Genomic DNA, 18,264 nt, shown 5'->3' on the forward strand with positions numbered 1-18,264 from the left:
TTGGATTAATTATTCATACAAAACAAAATTGGAAGATCATTATTACCAGGGATAAGTAACTTCTCTAGAAAACATTCAATTAGAAATTGTGTGCCTTTTGTAAGAGAGTCGGCATAGTATTACACCATGTTTGTTTGCATTTGACTCCCGATCTGAATATGAGTTAATCTATGACTCAAGGCGAGTCAAATATCAGATCATTTGTTTTCTATTTTGAACTAGATCTGACTCGACCTCTGACTCAGACCTATCTCGAACCGACCCTGCCCGACTCATTTGAAAATAATCGTGACTCATGGGATCAAACCACTCGCTCACATATTTTTGAATCTGTTGAGTCAGATCTAATTTAAAACAAACATATTGAGTTAGATACAGAAGAGTCAAGCTATTTCAGTCAGATCCAGACGATTGCACATGCGTGAATAAACCAAGATCTATCCTTTTTTTTGGAAAAGTTTAAACAATATTTTATTTCGTAAATGAATCTAAATCGAATTGATTTTTTTCCTTAATCTGGGAGAGTGTGACATGGCGTGATATTATTTTTTTACGAAAAAATATTTTTTTAACGTGTTAATGTGCATGAAGATAAAATTATTTCTTTGCAACATAATTTCCCCGTTAATTGTGCATTCATTTCACCCTCTTCATTGCCAAATGAAATCGAATTCTCCATTCCAAAATCTGGTCAAAAGTGTCTAGTGTCCTGAATTATTTTCACCTATTCTCTCTTTGTTTTGTGCAATGTGTTTATTTTCCTTCGTCCCTTGTTCCTAAGTTCCGAGAGTGGGTATCTTTTATTATGCAGACACAAACTATATCAGGCCGCCTTATTCGGACACATCTTCGATACGGGGGTTTAGGATTGCTCGTTCTTGAGTATATCCCCGGACTAATGTTAAGGAAAATTTCTCGAACCTGTGATTCTGCCCTCGTCAAGTTGTTTGTGGTAGAATCAATTTCATTTAGTATTTATTACATATTACTTGATACATCTGACGTGATGTTCATTGTTGTAAGGTTCCAACAACAATTATACATTTTTTGTTGACAATAAATTTCTTCAGGTTAAAGAAAAATATTTCACCAACGAAAAATAAAATAATAGAAAAACGAAAAAGAGGCGGATCCCTTTCTAAGGTAACTTCTTTTGATGCATGTATTTATTAATTAAGGATTAATTATCAATTTCACGTGGATATGTGGTACCGACGGAGTCATGTAAAATAATTTTGACTACTACAAGATGGGATTGACTGGTTACAAATTTTGGTAGATAGGTTTCCCATTTGGCTTCCATCTGCTGCCTGATTTCCTTCACTGTAATTGTGTTGTATAGTAACTTGTGGCATTTGTCGAATTCTACTCTTTATTTCATTAATCATCCCAGAGATGTAACAATGATGGAATAGTGGGCGAGGTGATGAATTGAAGGAGGTTTTATGAATCTGTCTCGAAAAGAAACTTTGGCATTGCCTTCCATGGCGGTTTCGAGCACCAAGATCATAACCCATATTTTATATGTTAAGGTTGTCGTAATTCCTAGAGATTGCGCCAAAGCCATCACAGTATGGGCCTCCGAGTCCCTGCAAATGAAACCTGCACCTGGATGGCCACTGGTGGCTCCATCAGTGTTGATTTTAATCTAGTTCATGTTTGGGGCAGGTATCAAATAAGTGGATGTGATTGTGATTGAGGATAGTTTTAGGGTTAACCATTTACTTGTTTTTGTTCGACGACTAATGTTCAAAAGAGAAAAAAAAAAGAACCCACAATTGGGGGATATGAATTACTTCCCCCAACCAATAGTGTCTGCTAAGGGGTGTTTTTGGGGGCAAAAATACTAAAATACCCTTCCCTCAAAATAAAAATCAAAAAACTTAAAATCAAAAAACAAAATCATATCCCCCATTTCCATCTCCACTTCTTATTAATATATTTTAGGGTTAAAGCTTTGAAACCCAAATGTTCCCATTCCCTTTCAAATTCTAAATTTTTCCCACTCCCTTTCAAATTCTCTTCTCCTTCTATGCCGGCTCCTCTCTTTGAAATCGATTTTTTTTTACATCGCCGGAAGTGATGAAGACCATGCCGGAAGTGATGAATACCAAGCCGGAATTGATGAATATCATACCGGAAATGATGAACACCATGCCGGAAGTGGTTGAATACCATGCCGTAATTTCTTGAAATGATGAAGACCATACCGGAAGTGGTTGAATACCATGCCGGAATTTCTGGAAATGATGAAGACCATGCCGGAAGTGGTTGAATACCATGCCGGAAAAAAGTGCCGGCATGCTCGATAGAAATTTATCAATGCCGGTACTCAAGTGAAAAAAAAATCAAGTTTCTGGATACTTTACATCATGTGCCGGCATAGAAATTCAAGCAACATACCATGCCGGCACCGAGCTTTTTCAGCTGCAAAAATGGTGGATTCAAAGGAAAAAAAAAACAAATTTTCAACTTCTTATCAGCAATTGATCTCTCTTCACAATCATCCTCCATTTTCACCAAAAAAAGTTCCCTCTCAAATATTTTTTCCCTCCTTCTACTCTCACCTTACTCACACAAATTCAAATAAAAATACACACTAATTTATCCACCAAATACTTAAGATTTTACTAATCATTATTAACCACTAAACTTGATTAGTGAGGGCTAGATTAGGAATTAAAAAATTAATTACATAAGTGGAGACCCAGATTTAATATTTGGATACCTATTTTGTCATGTAGCTATATCCCCCAATTAGTTTTGATATCCCCCAATTGTGGGTTCAAAAAAGGGAAAAAGACGGTTCAGTCCAAAACCGCACAAAAAAGAACAGATTAGTCCACCCTGATCCAACCAGGAACAGATTAGTCCACAAAATGTATAAAGACGTTGTTATCCTTCGCACGCTTTTAATAAAGCACACTGCAGCGAATGGAATCAGTTTTGTAACTGACACAATGAACGTGGTTGCGACACGTTTGCTTCAAAAAAGAAACTGAATTAAAGAAACTGCGGCGTAACGGACAAAACAATAGATCCATTTTAATTGTTTTGCAGACTAAAAGCAGAAGAAAAAAATCGGTTGAAATTTTGCAGACAAACCCTAGAAATTTCTTCAAATAATTGAAAACTTCTTCAAAAACCCTAAAATCTTACTAATCAAAATACCTAGATGATTGCAGTATCAGTAACATCATGTTGAAAGTAAAAAAGTAGTTTCAAAGACAAACGCACTAACAGTGGAAGATTCAACATCAACTGAAGAAGAAATTCCATCAGTTGCGGTAGAAGAAAATCAAAAATCAACATCACCAAGAACGAGATCAAAGTCAGCATTAAAATATTCAATACCAATTTCATCCCCAACTCCATCAGTTGTTGCAGAAGAGATTCGGATATCAACGAGATTGAAGAGATCATTAGAAGATTCAACATCAATTTCAGTACCAGAAAGTTCAAAAACATCACCAGCTAAGAAGAAATCTAAGCCTTCAAATCCTCCAAAGCCTCCAAAGTCTTCAAAGCCTTCAACATCTGTTATCTCAAAAAAAGGTAACAATTCAAGTACAGTTCTGTCTATTTTTGAGCAATTTGTATTCAATTTCTTGTACATGTGTACAGATCTGTACACCGCCATGTTGTTGCAGTAATTCATATCTAGTTCTATCTTGTTTTTGAGCAATTTTTTTGGGAATTGTTGTTGGTGTATACATATCTGTACACCACAATGCTGTTGTAGTGATTCATGTCATGTTCTATTTGTTTTAAAGATGTTTCTGTAGCAGTGTACTGGTTTGTACACCAGCATGCTATTTCAAATTCATATGGCCTAATGTGTGTGTTGTGCCGTCACTTGTATTTACCAGTGTACACACCTTTGCACCAACATGCTATTCACCTTCATATGACCTGTTGTATGTGTTGTCAACCTGTTATTTCATCTTCATACGGACTAATGTGTGTGTTCTCAACATATTATCCCATCGTTTTTGGTGCTGGTGTACACATCTTTGCACCAACATGCTATTTCACCTTTATTTTGCTTGTTGTCTGTGTTTTAAAGCTGTTTTTGATATATTTTTGTATGAGTGTAAAGATTTGTACACGCACATTGATTTATGGCATGTTGTGTGGGAACAAATGTTGCTTTAGTTAGTTTTCTGTAGGAGTGTACACAACTATACACATGTATGATATGGTCCTATTTATGTGTACAGTGATATGATTTGTACTTATATGAGTATCATGAATGTATTGTTCTTCTGGGTTCATTTTCGTAGATACCAACAAACCATATAGGTCAAGTTTTCATGCCTTCAGTGACTTTGTGAATAAAAACCTTGAGGAAGATGAAACAAAAAGAGGAAAAAAAGTATGGTTCACCAATTATCAACTAGAGAAGCAAAAAGAAGGACCATTCTGGCATGTTATAGATATCTTTGTCCACAAAAAAGCAGACCGGAAAGATGAGGAAGATACAAGTAAAAAGAGAGATGATATATGGATTAAGAACCCAAACTCAATTCTGAAAATTGTGAGACAGTACCGCCATGAAATTTGTGACTCAGGGGGACATTATTTCATGTTTGATACTACCAAGAAGAACAAGAAAGTGGCAGTAAAGAGTGAACCTGAGGATTTGTTTCTATTTTATGGGATTAAGATGGTGCCAATGGAAGTTGAAAAAGGGGAAGATGTAAAAACTGCAGCTGAAAAAAGATGCGGTCCGCTGATAAACAGATTGACTCTTAAGAAACGAACTGAGCTGGGAAAAAAAGATGTGGAGGAGGAAATCGCACGTATCATGAAGCTAAACCCAAAGTAGAAAATGGAGATTGAAATAAATGTTGAAGACTTAGTGGTGTTGTTTACTATGTACTTGTGTATCACTGTCTTTTTTACCCAGGCAAACCGAAGTATGATTAGCAAGAACCAGTTTGCACACTATTTTGAGTCTTTGGATAGGATGAAGAGAACTTGCTGGCCAGTTCATATACATGAGTATCTCATGGCGTGCATTAAGAAACATCAGGATTCACCAATTAAATTTAATGGTTGTGTGCTTTATCAGTTGGTGAGTTTACATGTGCACACAGTTGTACACCTGACATATCCATTCACCATTTTAAATAATTTTGTTCATTGTGTTTGTTACTTTCTATTACATTTCTAACTATTCACCTATTTGTTAATGCATCATTGGTTTGCTTAACACAACAAAAGCATGAAGCCAAGCAATGAGGAAGGTGTGCCAAGGCTTCTTAGGTGGATCATCAGCGATGTTAGTAATACAATCGAGAAAGAACTGAATGATTGCATGAAAAAGGAATCTCAAAAAACTTTCTTAGAATAGTATATGTACATTGATATACACCTTTAAGAATGTGTACATGATTGTACATTGTTGATAGATTTTAAGAAAGTTGTCTTGTGTACAACAATGTACACTCTTACAACATGTGTAAAAAATTGTACACCTGTGATCAACGTTGATACTTTGGCATGTTTTCAGATGCAACAAGGATGGGTGAGGTATTATACTAATGAAGAGCGATTGCTTTTGGATGAGTACCGGAGGCAGAAACAAGAAAATAACATAGATGATGTGAAGGAAAAGCTGCGCATTTCAGATATGCGAAGAAAGGAGTTGCATGAGGATCTTACTGAAGTTCTGGATATGCAAGAAAGGATTCTTAGTTTCATTGAAGAGAAAAGACTAAAAGTTAATGAAGTTGGTCTAATGAACTTGACAGAAAGACAAGTTAATGATTTCCGTAATAACATTTTGAATGAAATCTTTAAATGTGCAAGGGAATACGGCTTGAAACTGAGGAGGATGGGGAGATTGAGGAGGAGGAGGAGGATGACGAGGATGAGGAGGAGGATGAGGAGGATGGGGAGGAGCACAAGGAAGATGAGGAGATTGAGGAGGATGAGGAGGAGGAGGAGGATGATGAGGATGAGGAGGAGGATGAGAAGGATGGGGAGGGTCACAAGGAAGATGATAAGATTTAGGAGTAGGATGACAAGGTTGAGGAGGAGCACAAGGAAGAAGATGATGATGGTGATGACAATGACAAGGAGGAGCACAATGAAGATGGTGATGTGCATGATCATAATTATGATGATAATAATGATGATGATGGTGATGACAATGACAAGGAGGGTAGCAAGGGTGGTGATACGCATGATCATGACAATGAAAAAGAGGGTAGCAAATGTGGTGATGACGAGCATGGAACTGAATCTTAAAGGAATGAAGTTCCGTCTGAAGCTCCTGAAAAGCAAAGGTACAACATCAGTTTTTTTAAATTTTCAAGTCATTTCTTTTTTTATGTGTGTATATAGTCGTACACCAGTGTGTGAAAGCTAATACCTTTTCTCAAAACTTGAATCTTTTTAGCACTCCTTCACCAAAGACCAACGAGGCAAATGAAGAAGAGGATGGAACAAGCCGAGGAGTTGAGTCTGAAACTGGTAACAAGCCGAGGTATATGTGTAGCTCGCATTTCTTCTCATTTTCTATATATGTTTACCAAGATGTACACCTTAGTGATTTATTCTGTGTGTGTATCAAGATGTACACCTTAGTGATTTCTCATTTTCTAAAAAAATTGCATTTTTTTCAGCACTCTTCTGCCAAAGGAAGTTGAAATTGGTGAAGGTCAAACTGATGAAATTGACAAAGTAGCTGGGTGTGAAGCTGCTAACAAGCAAAGGTATAAAGAAAATGATCTCATCTTATATATTTTTATATATATATATATATATATATATATATATATATATTTTAGTATGTGTGTACAAGGATGTACACCTTTATGACTTCTTATGAATTTGTGTACATACCTGTACCTTGGTGTAAAACTCTGTACACCATTGAAAATTCTCATAAAAATTTCATTTTTCAGTACTTCAATGCCAAAGACAATTGTAATCAATGAAGATAAACAAGACCAAGTGAACCTTGATGACCAGAATGTGATGGATGGTACTCGAACAGCTGAAATTGATGAAGCTACTATAATTGCAGCTGAAGCCATATGTCAGTTGGATCCTAAAGAATCCTTTTACTCACACAAGGAGAAAAATCACAGAACAAGACTTATACATCAATTGAGGACCTTATAGATAACTTGTCTGAAACTGTGTTCGTAAAGCTTGAAAAAGGTTGTTACAGAATGGCACCATCTGAAGTGAAGGAAAAGATGGCAACCCTGATTCTCCACGATTGTCCAAGCTTTGCATTATTGAGCCAAGAAGATCCAAAAGAAGAGTCATCGCAAAAATCATTATCCAATGAAGATGTACGAGAAAGGATCATTGAAGAAGCAGTGCAGTTCATTCAACAAAATCCTAGTGAATTTTTTAGCAGCCAAGAGGTAGAAGAAGAGAAGACGACTCCAGTGAGTACAAGAGCAGGGAGGATGAAGGAAGCAGAGATGTTGAAGACACAAGTCGCTGGAAAGTTGTCCAAGACACCACAAAAGAGAAATGCAAAAAGAAAGCTAGATCCTGATTTCACTGTCGAGGGTAAAAACAAACGAGTTGTGATAAAAGCAGATCCAAAAGGCAAGGGGATCAAAGAGGGACAAGAACCAGCTATCATGCACCAATAAAGAGAAAGGGAGATGTATATTGTCCTCACAATCCATTGCCAGATGTTCGTCTATCACCACTATACTGAGCTATGCAAGCAGGACAGGACAAAAAAAAGGTACAAAAATTCTTTGACTACGCAAGCCTGGAGTAAGTTCGCAAAACACCATGATTGAATGTTATAAAAAAAATTATGTGCACAACTTTGTACACCATGTTAACATTTCCTTTATGTTTCCGCAGCTCTGTAGCTTGGCAACTAACAAGCCTGGATGATCCAACAGTCAAGGAAGATATTTTAATTGCTGGAAGAGTACTTCGTGAACTGATGTTCAACAAATATCTGGACCAGGAGGTACTCCAGTTCTACATCCATCGACGTAGAAGAGCACTTGTCAGAGATAGCATTCGTCCTCCAGATGGAAAAAAGTACCTGAGCTGTGAAATTATGAGTCCTACTGCATGTGTAAGTTTCTCAAAACAAATAAGAAATGTCATGTATAGTTACTTTAATATGTATTATGTACATAGTTGATTGACATGGCGTGTTCTATGTGTTTTTAGATTTCTTTAGTTGTGTACATTGATATATACCAATATGCATATATGATTGACACATGGTCTGTTAAGTGTTGATTGTTAGATTTATTTAGCCATGTACATAGATGTACACCAATATGCATCTATGATTGACGCATGGTCTGCTAATTCTTGATTGTTAGATTAATATAGGTGTGTACATAGGTGTACACATGCATATCATACATGGATATACGGTCTGTTTTCAGGCCTGCAATGTTTGATTTGTTAGTTTTCTGTAGTAGTGTACATGCTTGTTAGTTTTCTGATTAAGGTGAGCCCAATTAATTTTGTTTTCTAACATATTATTAATTGCAGTATTATGTCAAGTATAATGTCACCGGCGAGGTGGAAAATCTTATGGTTAATTTCATACGGGACATGCCTGAGAACCTGGAATTTCTTGTAATCCCTATCAATCACTCTACAGATCAAACGAGGATGGGATTGCACTGGTCACTTTTGAATTTTGATTTCGAAGCCAATCAATGGAAATGGTATAACTCGTTACACTCAGAAAATGAGCAGTCATATCAAGACGATGCAAAGCAACTAGCAGTTGTGGTACAAGTGGAACTCAACAAGAAGAGAGCATTGAAGGGTCACCCACATATAGAAGAGCACGAATTAAACATCATGCCATGCCCTTCAAAAGGAATCAACCCGGACTGTCTAATATAGACTTGTTACTTGATGAAACGAAGTATGAAGACAACAAAAGGTATGTAAAAAGGTCAGGAGAGGGCCGAAGACATTTGTCAGCAAATGAGATCAAAATTGGTGGCCAAGATGTTGACAAAAGGCGGATGGCATGAAAAGGTGTGGGATATAGCAAAGGACGAGGAGCATAATCAGTGGCGCAAGACTACAGGAAAGCAACCATTGAAGAGGAAGAAGAGTTTTTAATCTTCATTCAAGATCACTTTCTGAATTTCTTCTAAACATTTTTAATCTTCAGACAAATTTTTTAAATTTCGGTGTCACTTTGTTTATGACTTATCTCTTTTCAAATTTCATTTTTTATCAATTTGTTTGACTTATCACTACTAAAAGACCTTGAATTAATATTTTTATTAGTTTCAATATTAATGTTACAAGTTTATGACTTATCTCATTCACCAGGCTTTGAAATATTAAGGTGTACTGGATTGTGCACAATTACTGACACAGCAGAAAATGTTTAGAAGGTGTACATAATGGTACACATGTACTGACAGATTTTTATACTTGATCAAAAGTATAAAAAATGAAAACATAAAAATATATTATTAAAATTGTATAGCATGTAGAACTGAAAAACATGAGAATTGAACATACCAAAAGTAATTACTAATTATATACAGATCTGAAAACATATAATATTACTGAGAAAAATAGACTAGAAGCATCCATTGTACACCAAGGTGTACATAGTGGTACACCTGTAAAAAGACAGGTAAGAAAAACTGAAGTTTGTAGGAAGGTGTACATAATGGTACACATATCCTGGCACTAATTATCCACGCCAAAAGAAAATTGAAAAGACAAAATCTTTGAACAAATGAAACATAGAAAAAATCATCAAATCATGGGGCAGGTAGCTCTGTTATGGTGACCAAGAGTGAAGCACTTTGTGCACATCATTTTCCTCTTTTGCTTCTCATATGCATTCTTGAAAAGTTGTGTTCTTCGTCTACCCAGTGGAGGAACAGGAATAGGAACAATAACCCTATCACTAGGATCATAAGACTGCGGCTTGTCATAATTGGGGATTGGCAAGATGATCTCCTGGTATGTCCTGTTGTACCATTCGGTGGTGAAGTATGGCTCAACAAATAAATAGATGTCTTCTCTAGTAGCTTGAATGGCAGCACAAGCATGCGCACAAGGAAAACCATTCACTCGCCACCTGTGACATGTACAAGTTTTCTACAATAGATCTACAGAATGAGTCCGGGGAGACCTGACTTCATACAATCTTTTCATGGACTGAACAACAGTCCAAGTACGACCAATGTCGATGTTTTCCTTTAGTAAAGCCTCATATTCAGGAGTGAGCCTAGTGTTGAATGTTTCCAGACCTAGTATCCTTCTCTCAGACATTTTCTCCATAACCTTCAAACGAACATAATAAAAACACAAAACATAAATCAAAAATATGATCCAGAAGGAATACGGATAAAACATGTGTACATTTTTGTACACATTAAGGAAATCCATGTGTACAATAATGTACACACAGTTGCAGAATCACAGATGAACACGTGTACAAGTATCTACAGAACAAGCAAATCCATGTATGCAACAATGTAGACATACTTGCATAAATAAAAAACTAAACATAAAACTCACCGTATCGCATCGAGAAGAACAAAAGCAGGCAACTTTTTGAAAGGAAGAACCCAGCTGTTAAAGGACTCGGCAAGAGTTGAAGAGCGAGCACCATATCTGCATACAGGGAAAAACTCATTTGCCCATTTCTCCTTTGGAATAGTCCTGATATAGTTAGCAACATGTCCAGCTCCAATTGCATGCATTCCCCTCAAAGCTTCTTCAAAGTTTGCTGGTGTGTAAAAGTACACAGCTTTGTAAAACAAATCAAGAACGGGCTTCGAGTTCGAATCACCTGATCCAATGGGGAGATTGCATTTGATGTGGTAAAATCAATAGATGTGATGTGGATTAGGAAAATATTTTGGAATGCCCTGCAGAAGTCCCTCATGACGATCACTAAGGAAAACAATCGTACGACCATCGACAACATGTTGAAGATTCTCCAGAAACCAAAACCAATTATCTTTGTTTTCAGAAGAAACAATAGAAAAAGCAAATGGGTAAAACTCATTGTTTCCGTTGATACATGTTGCAGCCATAAGAGTACCCCTGTATCTACCAGTAAGGAAAGTAGCGTCCAAGTAAATCATGGGCCTAAGATACGTATATCTATGCTTGCAAGCACCGTAAAAAATGAATATCCTATGAAATCTACTGGTTCCATCCTCAACTTCAAACTTCACATAGCTATCGGGATTAGTTTCTTCAATTGCTTTGACATACCAAGTAAAATCGCTATACGACTTCTCGTCATTGCCATATTGTTCTTCAAATACAGCTTCTTTCCCTCTACGGGCATGGTGATACTTAATATTGGACCCATAAGTTTTCTTGGAAAGTGACATGATATGTCTGGGTTTTAAGCTAGGATCACCCTGTAAATTGTCAGCAATCAAATGCTTGACTAACTTGGTTGTCACCGCAGGACTCTTCAACCTCAAACCAACACCACAACTATAAAAAAAAAACTGGAATAAGTAATGTGCACCACAATTTACACCTAATAAGATCTCAAAACCGACACTATGGACATACACACAAACCAAGCAAGAACATGTAATTTAAGAGTGCAACAAGTACAGTGCACTACAATGTACACCTAAAACAAATCTACATATATAAGATGCACAATTTACACCTAAAGATAAGTAATGTGGACTAGTATGAAAATCACTAACCTGTGAGCATTAGAATCTTTCAGCACGAACCGAGAAGTATCACCATTCATAGGCCCAAAATGAATCCTCCAAGCACAACCATCTTCTTCGCACTTTGCAGTAAAACGAGTTTTGTCATTTTTAAGAATAGCAATCTTGTGACCAGTAGCCATCTTGTACTTATCGACAGCAATCCTAACATCTTTAACACCACCCATGAATTCTCTACCAATCTCGTCAAATACATAATTCCATTCATCGATAATAAGAGGCTTCCCCTTGTCTGCATCATGATCTAACACCCTTACCATCTTAGGACTTTCAATTTCACAAGCAGACTTAGAACAAGAACCAGAACTACTGCTGCAACCAGATTTAGAACCAGAACTTCTGCTACAACTAGACTTAGAACGAGAAGTATGATTCAGAATCATATCCACATGCAAATAGACATCTTCATTATCAATAAGAATGATGAAACCAATTAAGCTTTGCAGTTGTATATCACCTGTCATAAAAACTACTTGAGCATTGTCCATATAGCTGAAACATATACTCCCAGGAGACAAAGACCTCCAGTGCTTACATGCTAAATGCTTCAGTTCTTCTACAGTTATTTTAGTATTAACACGAAAAACAGCAGAATGCTCACCATGATTCAAAACAACATTAATAAACTTGTCAGGCTTATTTGGTACCCCTACATATTACAAAAGAAATGATTATAAACATCTGAAGCTTCAATTTCATACAATCTAAAAAGTAAATGGTGTACATGAAAGTACACATTTAAAAAATGCCAAAAACATCAAGTAACAGTAAACCTAGATAAAAATACTCCATCAACTAAGCTCCAGAATCTTACTGGAACAAAAATAGAATACTAGGATATAGTATCAGTTCGATTTCATATCATGCATCATAAAACTAAAAAAATCAACATCAAGTAACAAAAATCGAATTTATCTAGTATTAACAGTAAATCATCATCATCGCGAGAATCAAAATCTACTATATAACAAAATATCAACTAAAGATCATACGGATTGATATCATCAACTCATACACTCAAAAAAACTAAACATCAGAAACAATACCTGAAAATTAGATTGAATTACAACCAAAACAAAACTAACCTGAGGTTGAATTCGGCTCCATTAGCAAGCAAATCCAATCTAAGCTCTACAAATATGATAAATCACCTCCGAATTCAAACCTGGAACGATCTATCTCTCACTCTGTGGTTTCTTCAAATCTGAGATTAAGAATTTTCGACTCTAGAACTGGATCGAACGTAACCTGAGTTGAAATATGATGAAGAAACGATTAAATCCTCACTGAAACTGTAAAATCTCCTCCAAAATCATCTCAGAGCTGCATCCTGTTTTGAATTCAAGTTTCAGATCCAGAAAATTCGATTTCAAAATCAGGCTTTATATACCATAAATCGTTCAAGGGTAATTATGGTATATAAGAAACTCGCAAAATCGAGACTCGTCCGTGAATTTGGACTAACTCGTCCAGGTTTGGACTAATCTGTTTTGTGCGGGTTTTTTTTGGACTAGACTGTACTAGGCTTCTGATGGATGGACTAGAACATCCAAAGCCAGTAACTTTGGGACTAAACGTCAATTTCTACTTCAAAAAAAAAGGGGGGAGGGGGGACCGCAACGCCTAAACTCCTAAACAAGACCCATAAAACTTACTCAAATCTCTCTCCTTATCAAAAACTCCCAATTCCTCGAACCCTAAAATATCACATTTCTCCTCTCTGTAACCCTTTCTGTTAATGGCGAATCTCAACAATCTCCCCTCAGACATTTTACTGGATATCCTTACTCGTTTACCAGCTGATAAGCTTGTACAGTGCAAGGTACTAAACAAACGATGTCTAGAGTTGATTTATCATTGCTTCGTCCCACAATTGCACTTATCTCGTCTTCCTTTCTGGTAAGTTAAGTTTTCTTGCCTTCAGCCTTGTTCAACAACTTCACCTTATTGAGCATGATGAGTGTTGTATGATGAGAAAGGTCAACTTGATCCTTTCATTTAGGACAGAATCTCCTTGTGCATGTAGACTTCTTGGTTCGCATAACGGCTTGGCTTGTTTTTATGGGATTCCGAATGATGTTGTTTATTCTGATGGGATGTTGAATGATGCTGCGCATTCTTATTGTATTTGTAATCCACTGAAGAAAGAGTGTGTGTGTGTGTGTATATTGCTGATTATATCTCTAGAGGTAGGGACGATGGTCCATATAAATATTGGTCAGGCGGATTTGGTTGTGATTCTGTAACTGAAAAGCACAAAGTTGTGGAGTTGGTTAAGTCACGGGGAGATCGTAGTGTTATAGCTTCATTATACACTGTTGGCAGTAGCGAGGGGTGGAGACAAGTTTATAAGTTGGATACTATGTTTGTCAGTGTTGAATATGTTGGATATGGAGTCTTCGTGAATGGAGCTCTCTATTGGCCGGATTCACATGAAGGAGACGTTTTCATATTTGATTTGACCAGGGAAACATTTCGTGTACTTGTTTCGTGACATCCTTTGGAAACAGGAGTTTTGTGGAGTGCTTACAGTATAGGGGTTTTCGGTGGATTTTTGTATCGTGCAACCAGATACTGCCTAGGCGTCGATAACTCCGTACATCATGACATGTGGCTGCTAAAGAACACTACTCCTGGCATGGAAGGGCATGGAGGAGCCGAACCATTGGGTTGGAGTCAAGAGTTTAGGTATCTTAAAAGAAAACCATTAGCCTACACCAAGAGGGGAAGATTTTGAGATATTGGTCGTAGCTTTATCGGCATTTATGATGCAGTTGCTAGAACCTCGGAGAAGCTTGTGGATTTTACTGAATTTTCTCAAATATTCCCTCATACGAATTCTTTAATTTCCCTACAAGATTTAGGAGCAGTAGATATACAAATAATGGAGTCAGCTGATGAAGAATACAAGAAGAAAATTGAGTCGAAGAATGGTTTGGAGAATTATGCTTACAACATGAGAAATACAATCAATGATGAGAAAATTGCTGGGAAATTGGATCCAGCTGACAAGAAGAAGATAGAGAACGCCATTGAAGTTGTTATCCAGTGGCTTGACTCCAACCAGCTTGCAGAGGCTGATGTATTTTATGATAAGATAAAGAAGTTGGAGAGTCTCTGCAACCCAATTATTGCAAACATGTATCAAGGTGGTGCTGCTGGACCTGACATGGGTGGCTTTGGTGGAATGGATGAGGATGGTCCTTCAATGGGTGGTGCTGGTAGCACTAGTGCAGGACCTAAGATTGAGGAAGTTGATTAAGTGGGGAGAGATATGAGTGACTGCTTGGGGTTCTGAAATTGGTGGAGATTCATTTTATTCAGTTCGGTTTAGTTTAGTTCTCAAGTTTTTATTTTTCTGACGATCAATATTGTGGTACAGCATGATGGCCTGTTGGTTGAAGTATTTAGATTACTAATGGAAATAATTCAGTTTTAGTTTGTGAAGTTTTCAATTATTGATGTGTTTATGCTTCTGCTTGATATCTTGTAAGCAAGCATTAACTGCGCTTTAAGATTTTAAGCTGAAATGAAAACAAATTGGTTTCTCTTATGGGTTTCAACCATTGGAACGCATAAACCTTTTGACATTATGTTAACATGTAACACGTAAAGCTTGTTATTAATCTATTTTTATGTCATCAATCTCGTTATGGCCTTTTTTTAGTTAAGTTGTATTGTTTTTATAATATGCAGTTGTTGCCCACTTGATTTAATTGCAATTTTAGATGTGATGCATGCTTTTAAGGATCTTGTTTCGTTTTGTGTGTTGGAGTCGAATAAGTATATGGAAGCAAAATTAGTAAAAACCTAAAAGTGAGAACTTTCTCAGTAGTATAAGGGTGTCTGCTTTGTAACTACAATTGTATGTGATTCTTTGAGACATGAGACTATTAAAGTTCTGCTAGGGGTGCACGAATGCACGCCATATGCAGCGCCCAACTTGGGTGTGTTTTCTATCATTTCTCAGACTTATAACAACTTCTCTTTATGACCCAACATGTCTCTACGAGTCAACTTTGCTCACACTTGTAAATTGTTGTATCCATCGTGTTTTGGAGTTTGGAGCCTATATTTAGTGTTGAATTAGGATCTCCAGTTTTTGGAGCAAGCAATACAAGATGAGTGCAGGGTTTCGATTTCTAAAGCTAAACGCATGTCTTTTTGTTTCGATTTGGTCCAGAAACTGTTCTCAGTTTAGTTTCACGAATTGACATAAAAAAAATCAGAGTGCTCCAACGGATGAAATGATGAAATTGAATCTTAACTTAGAAATTAGGACCGTGTTGGATTTGTAGGTTAGTTTAGTTCTATAGGCTGTGGAAGAAATTTGTGTTGCTGGGTCAGAAATGTCTGGGGTTGAATATTAGGTTTGAGGTTAAATTCCTACAAGATTTTATTTATTTTTTTGCCTCTCAGGATGTTTATACATCTTTTTGGTTGGTGAAATTGATGATATAAGAATGTTGGGTAGTTTAGGGATTTTTACTGACTTGAATTGTGAATGTGACATTAATTTGTTTTAAAAAGGTTGTAAATTTGTTTATTTGGTCGTCAGACCAGTCTTAGACCCGACCCATATTGATGAAGTAGGTTATTTTTATTGCAGCATGATCTGAAAAAAATTTCTGCAAGGATTTAGCACATGCCTTATTATCGACCAGACAAAATTTGAACTTCTTTAGCAAACTAAAAGGGGAAATTGTGCCTCATGCAAACAAAAGAAAAGCATCAGAATAGATGTAGCCAAAACAGTCGGGGATCGAAGTCTTGCAACATCAAAAAGTCATGCTCTTCATGGTCTGTTGTTGTGAATCAAATACTGACGGAATCCACACTTTCACTCCTTCCCCATCCTGTCTTTAATCGGTTTGCGCATCTTTTTGCCTTTCAATATTTTTAATTTTATTTATAGTAATGATCAGCATATTTGTAAAAATAGTTTGAAATAACTTTTACACCTCACCATCATGTGTCTGCCATATTGTTCAAAGATACAAATCACATCGTGATTGGAGTCTTTTGCTTTATTACTTTATAGTAACGCTACTCTATGCACGACTTTGTTATACTGTTCAGTGGTTGTGGTTAAGCCATTTGTCTGTCTTAATCTTGTGCTTGATATTTCACTGAGTACAAACTGAGCATTTCCCAAGCCGAGAGCACAAAAGTATCCCAAGGAAAACTGCCTGGGTTCCACTAAAGCATTAAAATGGCGCAAGGTCGGTGTGAATACAGAAGGCACTCGTCTCTCATATTGAAAATAATCATCAAATACAATTTCGCAGCAAACTGGGTAACTCTACCGGTGAGGTTGATCATGCATTCTTGCTCACTATCTTGAATCTGGCCGTCAACACGGAATTTGACATAGAAATATAGTCTCAGCACAGGGCAATACCCACAACAAAATTAAGTTGACACATAATCAATTCTTTATTCCAAAATTAATGCTCCAAATTTTAGGGTGTAATATCTTGACATTGGAGAAGAAATTTTAGGTAAAAAATATTAACTTTAAAAAAAAAATTAGCCACTTAGGAATGACTCACAACAAAAATGTATTAATAGGACCTCCACCTAGGTAGGGCTGTCAACGGCACTAAACGTAACGGATATTGGCTCTGCCGCTGCCGTTGCCATTAAAATTATCGGTTAACCGATATCCGTTAAGTTCCGACGAAAATCTGAAATTCAATTCCATTACCGTTACGTTGGACTTACCGGATAACGGATATTTTTCCGATAATTTCCGTTATCAAACTCTACAGCTGCACCACCATCTTCAGTGAAGATTCTTCACAACCATTTCAGTTCATCAACACCAGAATTTCATGGAACTGCTGCTGCAATTAGCACCACCATATCCCTGTAACCATTCAGCTAACATCATTAGACCATAACAGACCGATTTGAATCATCTTTGCCATTAATCAAGCATAACAACAAAACCATCTTCCACGTAAATCGATCTAGATTTGATTCCGACACAAGCAATTTCTTTCTTGTTTTCTCAATTTCTTGTTGTAAAATTGAATTGGAAACAAACCCATTTCTGATTTCTTCTGAAACCTCATATATTCATCAATTTTTGTAACCCATATGAACATCTACAACAACAACTTCTTCTTCTTCTTCTTCTTCTTCTTCCCCTCCTCCTCCCTAATTCGAAATCAACATCATCAATTCAAAATATGCGTTCTCGAATGCACAATCAAACCCAACTCTCCACTAAATCAAACCAAACTCTCCACCAAATCCTAGTTTCACAAATCAATTCCAAAACCCTAAATTAAGCTTCAAATTCTTAATTAATACAAAATTGAATTTCAGAAAGAAAAATAACTAGACAAGATATATTAGGAGATGATGGTGGTACTGGGATTATGAGACGAAATAGACGAAGAAGAGGAAGATTCAGATGAAGAAGAGATGATGGATAGATAAGTTTTCTTTCGGGAGTAAAGATATGAACGAGGAAGAGAATGGATAGGTAAATTTTCTCTCGGGGAAGAGAATGGATAGGTAAGTTTTCACACGTTAGCGGATAACGGAAATAAGG

At 36.7% G+C, this 18,264-nt stretch overlaps 2 protein-coding genes across 2 annotated transcripts; both read left to right on the forward strand.

The window, feature by feature from the left end:
• Positions 1-5,011: 5,011 nt before the first annotated feature.
• Positions 5,012-6,255, forward strand: LOC113295061 (prothymosin alpha-A-like). The gene is made up of 3 exons (XM_026543420.1): positions 5,012-5,077; positions 5,516-5,764; positions 6,025-6,255. The coding sequence occupies exons 1-3, from the start codon at positions 5,012-5,014 to the stop codon at positions 6,253-6,255; spliced, it is 546 nt and encodes a 181-aa protein (XP_026399205.1).
• Positions 6,256-6,259: 4 nt separating this feature from the next.
• Positions 6,260-14,964, forward strand: LOC113295062 (heat shock cognate 70 kDa protein 1-like). The gene is made up of 7 exons (XM_026543421.1): positions 6,260-6,293; positions 6,352-6,493; positions 6,633-6,722; positions 6,915-7,048; positions 7,174-7,337; positions 7,709-7,720; positions 14,593-14,964. The coding sequence occupies exons 1-7, from the start codon at positions 6,260-6,262 to the stop codon at positions 14,962-14,964; spliced, it is 948 nt and encodes a 315-aa protein (XP_026399206.1).
• The last annotated feature ends 3,300 nt before the right edge of the window (positions 14,965-18,264 follow it).

This window comes from Papaver somniferum, chromosome 7 (assembly GCF_003573695.1).
Source record: "Papaver somniferum cultivar HN1 chromosome 7, ASM357369v1, whole genome shotgun sequence".
In the NCBI taxonomy this organism is placed as follows: Eukaryota; Viridiplantae; Streptophyta; class Magnoliopsida; order Ranunculales; family Papaveraceae; genus Papaver; species Papaver somniferum.